The 8,686-nt window shown below is 67.2% G+C and overlaps 4 protein-coding genes across 4 annotated transcripts; 2 read left to right on the forward strand and 2 right to left on the reverse strand.

The window, feature by feature from the left end:
• Positions 1-654: 654 nt before the first annotated feature.
• MNEG_11104 (hypothetical protein) lies at positions 655-819 on the forward strand (the record flags this gene model as incomplete). Its single annotated transcript, XM_014040421.1, has 1 exon — positions 655-819. A coding segment is annotated over one exon (165 nt), but the record flags the coding sequence as incomplete, so codon positions are not given.
• Positions 820-1,276: 457 nt separating this feature from the next.
• On the reverse strand, positions 1,277-3,392 carry MNEG_11105 (radial spoke protein 9; the record flags this gene model as incomplete). The annotated part of the gene is made up of 8 exons (XM_014040422.1): positions 1,277-1,385; positions 1,609-1,700; positions 1,860-1,958; positions 2,216-2,350; positions 2,521-2,623; positions 2,780-2,877; positions 3,061-3,153; positions 3,312-3,392. 8 exons carry the CDS (start codon positions 3,390-3,392, stop codon positions 1,277-1,279), a joined length of 810 nt encoding a protein of 269 aa, XP_013895876.1.
• A 378-nt stretch (positions 3,393-3,770) lies between these two features.
• On the forward strand, positions 3,771-5,780 carry MNEG_11106 (threonine dehydratase; the record flags this gene model as incomplete). Its single annotated transcript, XM_014040423.1, has 4 exons — positions 3,771-4,337; positions 4,649-4,816; positions 5,030-5,226; positions 5,516-5,780. 4 exons carry the CDS (start codon positions 3,771-3,773, stop codon positions 5,778-5,780), a joined length of 1,197 nt encoding a protein of 398 aa, XP_013895877.1.
• A 1,279-nt stretch (positions 5,781-7,059) lies between these two features.
• On the reverse strand, positions 7,060-8,262 carry MNEG_11107 (hypothetical protein; the record flags this gene model as incomplete). Its single annotated transcript, XM_014040424.1, has 1 exon — positions 7,060-8,262. The coding sequence occupies one exon, from the start codon at positions 8,260-8,262 to the stop codon at positions 7,060-7,062; it is 1,203 nt and encodes a 400-aa protein (XP_013895878.1).
• Between the last annotated feature and the right edge of the window lie 424 nt (positions 8,263-8,686).

An 8,686-nucleotide genomic window follows, 5' to 3' on the forward strand; every position in this document is an offset into this window, starting at 1 on the left:
CACCCGCACGACCGCTCTCCCCACCCCCACCTCCACCCCTCCCTGCCCCTGCTAGGTGCGTGAGGCCCAGCTGGCGCAGTACAACTACATCCTGGTGGTCGGGGAGAAGGAGCAGGCGGAGCAGCTCGTCAACGTGAGAGGGCCTGGAGTGTGTGTGGGGGGGAGGAGAGAGAGAAAGAGAGAGAGAGAGAGAGGGGGAGAGAGGGAGAGAGAGTGTGTGTGTGCGCGCGCGTGTGCCTGTGCGTGTGCTTGATTGTGAGTGTGGGTGTGCGTGTGGGTGTGGGGGCAATCGACGGTGCAGAGGGAGGAGAGTTGGGAAGGTGCGCCTTTGGACGGCCAGGGGGCTTGTCCCTGCGTGAGGGCTTCCTGCAGCCTGGCAGCTGGGGCCATGGGCTTGCCGCACTGGTTTGGGGGACAGGCGGCCTCCTGTAGCCTCTTGCCCGACTTGTGTACTGCCGAGGAGTGGAAATCTCTTTGCGTTGCTACACGCTTGCTCGTAGTTGTCAGCCCCTTGCTGTGACAATTTTCGTGCTATTTCTAGAATTTGCACTCCAACCGCGCCCCAGTGCACTTGTCTCCCCCCGGGAACATGCACCCACACGCCCTCTCTTACTGGCCCCCATCACCCGCCCCGCACTCCGCCCCGTCCGACAGGTGCGCACGCGCGACAACGTCGTCCACGGCATGTTTGGCGTTGACGACGTGGTGGCCATCATCCGGGAAGAGAAGGAGGCGCGGGGCCTCGAGTCCATCTTCAGCAGCAAGGCGGAGCTGCGCAGGGGCAGCGGCGCGGATGACGGCGCGGCGGAAGCCAACTAGAGGGCGCGGCGCCCCGCGCGGGGCGGTCTGCTTGCCGCGGCGGCCGGAGGTCGTTTTTGGAAGCCCTTGGGGCTGATTCCCTCATCCCAGGCAGGGTCCCTCTCTCATTTGCTGAACTTTGGGGCTCTGGAACTGGCCCGCACTGCTGTCGACCCTGAACATGTAATTAGTGAGCAGCACAAACCTTTGATGCAGTGATTACAAGACACAACCACCTCGCCTGGGGCCTGAGTCGGTCAAACGTTCAAGTGGCGAGAGACGTCACCAGGCCGTGGAAGCCCGCGCAGCAGGCAGGGAGGTCACAGCGGCCGGGGAATCGTGCACAGCCCCCCAGACACTCGTGGAGCGAGGCAGCCCCCTGCTAAGCCCGCTGCGCGGGGCCCCTGCCCGCGACTCAGTTTGGCCAAGCGTGACAAGGCCAGGTGCCTCTGGACTTCACAGCGTGAGGCTCTGGACTTCACAGCATGAACGCGAGGTCGTTGTTGCGCAGGCCGTCCCCCGAGTAGAACCCGCCCCAGGTGAGGCCCCTGTTGTCGTAGTAGAAGAAGTAGCCGGGGTACAGCAGGCTGGGGGGCGGGGGACGACAGCGGGAGGACGGTGAGAGGCAAAAAGTGGTGATTCAATGAGGGCATTATGCCAGGTGATGAAGGGCGACTGAAGCATGTTGTTTGTGAGCAGCAGGCGTGGCAGATGAGGATGCCAGCACAACGGCGGCCCCCCCGCGCCTCAGCTGCCGCTGAAGGCAGGGGGCGCCTGAACCGCGACGGCAGCGGGCTCCCTCGGACCCACCTGCGCAGCAGCGTGACCCCCTTGAACGCGTCGGCCGCAACGGACCAGCCGCCCCGCACGTCCTGCGCCAGCGACGCGTCCGGCTGCAGCGCCTGGGACCTGGGAAATGGGCGCCGGTGCAGTGTTGACGAGTTAGATAATGCGTGCTCAACATGCGTCCGACGGCGCCGAGCCTGCTGGGCGACTCAATCAAGCGTCCGCTGTTGGCATGGGTGGGTGCCTCGCGCGCGTCAATCTGGTCAGCGCGCCACTCGCCTGTGCTGGAACGACTCCAGCTTGCCCGGGTGCTCCAGGCCGCTGAACAGCTTGTTGGTCACCAGCTGGTTGTGGGCGTTGGCCACGCAGCAGCCCTGCGCGGCGGGCCACCCAGCAAGAGTCGGGCCCGGGCCGGGCGTGGGCGGTGCGCAAGCATATGCACGTCAGCTGTCCAGGCCATGCCCTGACAACACTCCACCTGGCACCCCGGCTGCGCCCGCTGCCACCGGGCTGCCCCTCAACAAGGAGCCAAGGCAACCTGTATCGTCTGCATGGGCACGACGCGCCATTTGCACGCCCGCTTCCAGCACCCCACGCCCCTCATGCCATCCCCTCCTCCTGCAGCACGCACCACGGGCTGCACAGCCGCCAGCTCGTTGATCGCGTCCACCATGCCGCGCAGCCGCTGCGCCTCCGTCACGGCGACCCTCGGGCCCGCGGCCCCCTCGCCGCCCCCCGCGTCGTCCGCGGCCGCGGCAGGGTCGGCCTGTGGCGTGGCAGGCAGGGTGCGCGACGGGACGGTTTGTACCTGATAGGGCAGAGGTTGTCTGCAGTGCAGGCACAGGCAAGCGCGCTTGCTGTCTCTCTGACTGGGCAGCAACCTCGCTGATCTGCACCTGTGCTCGAGCGAAGCGGCACTCAGGCGTGGCACCCCACCTCTGCGGCGTTGTGCTGGAATGCGGGGTCCCCCGTGAGCATGGTGCGGATGCGCACCGCGCGCGCCGCGGCCTCGGGCTCAAGACGCGGCAGGTCGGCCCACCTGAGCAGATAGGGGCCGGGCAAGCGGAGCGACATAGGTTGGGTGAAAAGGCGTACGTGCCGATGGAAACACAGAGCTTGCTGCACCAACAGATGCAGATCTCATCAACTTATTCAAGCCTGGCAAGTGCGCTGGGGGGCTGTGGGTCGTGCTCACTTGATCCCGTCCTGGCTGAAGAAAATCTTGGGCTCAAACGTGACCTGGGTGCCGTACACGCGCGCCGTGTCGCAGCCGCCCTCCGCGATCAAGTAGTCCTGAGGATATGGGCGTGTGTGCGTTTTAACGTGCTTGTGCAGGTGCTGCTTGGATGCCAGCACTGCGGATGGCAGCGCCGCTCGCAGGCCCCGCGCGGCGATGGGCAGCCAGTCCGAGTGACGCTATGGGGGCACCATGCGGCTTTCGCGCGGCCGCGGGCGCCACGTTGTCGCGGGCCGCACCTTGCCGCTGCGGGTTGTGATGCGACCCCAGACATTCAAGCTCCTCACGCCCGCCTCGGCCCGCTTGATCGGGAGCGAGTGGTCGAGCGCCGCCTGCGCGCGCAAGAGCGCGCGGCAGCGTCTCGGCGCGCACAGCGTTTTTGCAGTGGTGACGTGTCGGCTCGCGCTACTGCGCCTCATCCTGCAACAGTATCTGGTGTGAACCAATCATCTAGCCTGACTTCAGGTTCATGGCTGCCCATGTTGCTCACCACGGCCTCGCATGACAGCACTGCGCCACAGCGTGCGACATGCTTCAGCGTCAGCAGCAAGTTGGGCTCCGTCTGCACCATGGCACCTGCGAGCCGCTAAGTCCTTAACCTTCTACTCTTGTCTTCCTTCCACGGCTGCTCGTCGAAGCTCGCACGTCCAGCGAATAGCACGCGGGTTTGACCAATTGACCCCGTTGCTTGTGCGACACTATGCTGATGTTATATGGCTGCAGACACCATACAAGAGCTTCTGCATCACCTTCCGACGCTTGAACCTCTCCAGACAGAGAATGATCTTACCGTAATGCCAGGGGCGCCGGTATCATATGATCAAACCGCTTGATTTTTGATCATATCAGAACAACACGCACTTTGCATGACAGTGTACCAGCGGGCATCTTGCTTTCGAGATCATATAACTTGTATTGAAAACAACGTTGTTGGCCACTTCACATGACAATGAATGTCCTGCGACCGCTGCAAAGCGCCGTTGGCGCCCAACGAGCCGTGTCAAGCGCGGCGTCCGTGTCAAGCCCGGCCAGCGGCAGTGCTCTCTCACTCGCAGACCTCGCCGCTGCTAGCGTTGCTGCAGCTCCGCGCATCCGCCCCTACGTGCGCCGCACGCCGCTCGAGGACTCCCCTTGGCTGTCCGGGGCCGGCAACTGCCGCGCATGGCTCAAGCTCGAGAGCGAGCAGGTGACCGGCAGCTTCAAGGCCCGGGGCGCTGTCAACAAGCTGCTGTCGCTCTCGAAAGCACAGCTAGCCACTGGCCTCGTCACCTGCTCCACCGGCAACCACGCGCTCGCCTTCGTGCACGCCGCGCGCGCCGCGGGCGGGCCGGGCGTGCTGGAGCGCGCCCTGGTGTACCTTCCGAAAACGGCCAGCCCTGTCAAAGTGGACAAGCTGCGCGCCAGGGGCGCTGAGCTGGCGCTTCATGGTGACGACTGCCTGGACGCTGAGCTGGAGGCGCAGCGGGTGGCGGTTGAGAGGGGCCTAGTATACGTGTCGCCCTACAATGATTACGAGGTGAGGGCAGTAACGCATTTTGATGGATGGATGCTGTGCCGGTGTGAGACAGGAGGGGCATGGGAGAGGTGTGGCTCAAAAGAGGTGTGGCGGTTGCAGCCCCTTGCAGGGGCGCCGCGGCGCAGCCGAGACAGGCTCTGTGTGCACATGTGTGCACGCATGCACGGCAGGGGACAGCGGCAAGTATCAGAGCGCCGCGGCTCCCACCATCAATTGGGCTGCCGCCCTGGAAGCATAATTGTTCGCGGCTCTTCTTCCTTTGATGCTGCACAAATGTGCACATCACGAACTCCCAATACACCACGGTGCAGATCATGGCTGGCCAGGGCACTGTGTCAGTTGAGATATTGGAGCAGCTGCAGGAGGAGGAACAGCGGAGAGCCGCAGACATTAAGCAGCTACCGGCAGATGAAAATGCAGCGGAGCTGGTGGTGTATGTGCCTGTAGGGGGCGGCGGCCTCATTGGCGGCATGGCAGCGGTGCGTGGTTGTGACTAACCAATGCCTGGGGGTAGGAATCAGGTGTGTGATTCGCTGGCACCATCACGCAGGCCAGGGAGGGTGACTGATTTGAGCCAGCGGCCGTCACACAGGTGGTGCTGCTTTCCGCCAAAGACACGCGGTGGCCGTGGCCAGTGCGCCGCTCTCGACGATCAGTGCATCTTACGCTGCCTCGCGTCTTTGACCCCACAGGTCCTGAAGACTGCCCTGGGCGCGCGGGTCAGGGTGGTCGGCTGCCAGCCGGCTGCGTCCGACGTGATGCGGCAGAGCGTCGCGGCCGGCCGCATCGTGGAGGCGGCCAGCGGCGACACGCTGTCAGACGCGACGGCTGGGGGCGTGGAGGAGGGGGCGGTCACGCTGGGTCCTTGCATCGACGGAGTAGACGAGTGGTGCGTACCGGCGCGTCACTCGTCGGCGGGGGCGTTTGAGTCCCGGGGAGGGCCGCAGTGGGGTCCAGCTTTGTGGTCCAGGCAGCTGCGACCGCCAGATCGCTGTCGACTTGTCGCGCCAAGCGTACTTCGTGGTGCTGCAGCTGCTTACATGCCTTCAACGCCCGCCAGCCCACATTGTCACCCACCCCACCCTTTTCATATGTTGTATCCTACTCCTCCTCCTCACCCCCATCTCAGCCACTTCCTCCCCCTCCTCATCTCTGGCATTGCCCCCCACTGCCTGCAGGGTGTGCGTTTCAGAGCAGGAGATCGCGGACGCCGTGCTGAGCGTTCTGCGCGCCCACTCAAAGCTTGTCGAGGGCGCTGCCGGCTGCGCCGTCGCCGCGTTCTGGCGGCAGCGGCGCCAGCTGGCGGGCAAGCGGGCCGTGGTGCTGTGCTGCGGCGGCAACATATCGGTGGAGGCCCTCAAGACGGTGCTTGAGCGGGGCCGTGTGCTGTCTGCAGACGCTGAAGTTGACCGGGCAGCAGAGGAACAGTCCGTGAATGGGTAACCGGGCGGTCTGACTTGAGCTCCGCACGCCTGGATTACGATATTGTCCAGCTCAGGGAGTTGGCAGCAGAGCCGTTGGTAGTTCAAAGTCATTGCGGTGGCCTGCAGAGACACTTTAAACAGCAGACAGGCCGCCAACAGCAACAGAAGCAGGTCGGTAGGACATAGGTGAGCGTACCCTGGTGAGGTTCAACACAAGCACCAAGGTGGGGCACTATGCATGGCGGGTGCAACTGCCTTTGCGGGCGGAGGAAGAACATGTGCGCACAGCAGGCTTGCAATTTCTGGCCACAATGGCATTATGTCTACAAGGTTGTAGATTGTCTGTGCCACCACAGTCGCTGCGGGTGCTGCCACACCGTCACTGTCGTTGCTGCCACGGGTCAGTCAATCGAGAGCGCAGACTAAAGCGTGGTGGCATACAATTGCATCAAAGAAGGGTTACACAACGCAGGGATTGAACCATTGCAAGCACCCCTGCACCGTCCTCTGCTACTCATGCCCAACCGCCAGGCGCTGTTGCTGAGGTTCTGCGTGTTCTGACAGCTGCTGTGCTGCCGCCGCATGCCGCGCGGCGGCGAGCGTCTCCTGCAGCTGCAGCCCGAGCCCATGCTGCTGTGAGGCGCGAACCAGGGCTGCCACGATGGCAGGCAGCGCGGCCCTGATGCTGTCTTCGCTGCTGTCGCCGCTGCTGCTGGTGCTGCTGCTGGTGCTGCTGCTGGTGCTGCTGCTGTCGCTGTCACTGAGGGTGCTGCTGCTCTTGCTCCTCTCGCTGCTGATGCTGGTGCTGTCGCTGATGCTGCTGTTGGCTCCATTGACGCCGCTGCTGTCAAGAGCAGCACCGCTATCTTGTTCGCCTGCAGCGGCCGCGCAGCGGCGTGCCACCCCATCCAGCGCCGCAGCCACCTCCTCAGTCGCCACCACGCCGCTCGGCAGCGCGGCAAACGCTCGCGCCGTATGTACGAGGTCCCGCGCCCCCATCCGCGCCGCTCGCCGCCGGCAGGCCGCCGCGACCGCGCGCCACGCGGCGGCGTCGTGCGCGCCGGCCGTCGCGAGCGCCCACGCTGTGACTGAGAGCGCGTGGTCGTGCATATCGCCCGCGCGGCGGGCCACGACGCTGCAGAGCTGCAATGTCAGATCAGGGTGGGGCACCTGGGGAGGCGACGCGAGCAGCCGCCCACCGATCAGCTTGAGGGCAGTGCTGCTGGAAACGAGCAGACCAGGACGCCTCAGCCACAGGGGGCCGCGGCGCGCCCAGTCACAGCAATCCAGTGCTGTCGCTACCCTACAGCGCGATCACCCGCGTCCCCCCTCCCGCACGACGCCACCCCCACCTCGAGCGTAGCAAACGCCCACGCCAGGTTGGCCACATCCACATCCTTCAGTCGCCCCGCGGAAGCCATCGCCGCCCCCTCGTCCCCCAGCGCGCGCAGCACGCCCTCGTCCCGCAGCCCCAGCCGCGCCAGCGCCCACGCTGACGTGGCGACCTCGGCCGCGCTGAGCAGGCCTGTCTGGGCCAGCGCGGCCGCGGCCGCGCCGAGGGCGGAGAGGGTGGGCGCGTCAAAGTGCCGCAGCGCCGCGCACGCCCAGAGCGCCTGGCCGACGTCCGGGCCGCTGGCGGCGCCCAGGCGCTGCAGCATGGCGCGGCAGAGCGCGGCGAACATGGGGCCGCCGGCGCCGGGCGGCGGGGCCACAGGCGCGCCCGCGGCGGGGCCCGCTGCGGCGCCGGCACTGACAGCGACACCAGCAGGCTCCAAGCCTTCAATGGGATGGCTGGGTAGATCCTTGTCCATTTGCTGCTGCTGCTGGTCGTGACCCAACGCCTGCCGCTCTTGCCGCGCCCGCGCGTGCTGCTCCAGCCTGGCCAGCGCCCACATCATGTTGGACACCTCCGCCGCGCCGCACTCCCCCGGCCGCCGCAGCGCCGCTGCCGCCAGCCGCTCGGCTGGGCCCTCATCCGCTCCCATCTCCCCCAAAACGCCCCCGGCCCCGCCGCCGCCGTTGCTGCCGTGCGCTGCCAGCAACCCTGTGTCGACCCCGAGGGTGGCGAGGGCCCAAAGTAGAGAGGCTGCCTCCTGTGCGCGCGCCTCATACAGCAGCGGCTTCTCGCAGACCGCGCCCACCGCCGCGCGCAGCAGCGGGCCGTCCGCCACACCGAGCGCCGCGTGCGCCCACACTATGTTTGACAGCCCCTGCGTCGTGAACACGGGGCCGCCGTCCGCGCCTGCGACCGCGCGTTGCGGTAGCCGCGCGCGACGCGCGCGGGGCCCGCCGCCGCCGGCCCTGCCGCCGCCACCCTGCACAGCTTGGCCGTCCTTGTACTCTCGGCCGCTGCTGCCGCCGGCCGCCGACTGCCGCGCGCCCTCCGCGCCAGCGCCAGGCTCCCCCGCGTCGCCCTCCAGCGCGGCGGCCGCGCCCTCGCCGCCGGCGCCGCCGCCGCCGCCGCCGAGCGCCGCGACCACCCTCGCGCTTATGCCGGCCATCAGCGCGTCGTCCCTGCGCCCCGCCTTTGCAAAGGCCCACGCCAGCATCGCCAGGTCCTCCCCCCGCGCCTCCCCCAGCCTGGGCCGCGCCGCCGCCGCCAGCGCCCCGAGCAGCTTCCCGTCACCGCCGCGCCCCAGCCGCACGAGGCCCCACGCGAGGGCCGCCAGCTGCGAGCAGTCTGCATCCCACACCTTGCCCCAGCCGACGAGCTCCTGGGTGATGCCGTCGAGAAGCTCTGCAGGCGGCCGCACCCCCAGCCGCGCGTACGCCCACACCGCCACCGCCAGCTCGCGCGGCGCGCACGCGCCGAGCGCGGCGCGCAGCGGCGCCGCCAGGTCGGCGGCGACCGCGCGCAGCTGCTGCGCGGCCAGGTCCGGCGGCTGCGCCCGCGCCGCGCCGCCGCGGCTGCCCTCGATGCCGCGC

Source organism: Monoraphidium neglectum (assembly GCF_000611645.1).
Source record: "Monoraphidium neglectum strain SAG 48.87 unplaced genomic scaffold scaffold02593, whole genome shotgun sequence".
Lineage (NCBI taxonomy): Eukaryota > Viridiplantae > Chlorophyta > Chlorophyceae > Sphaeropleales > Selenastraceae > Monoraphidium > Monoraphidium neglectum.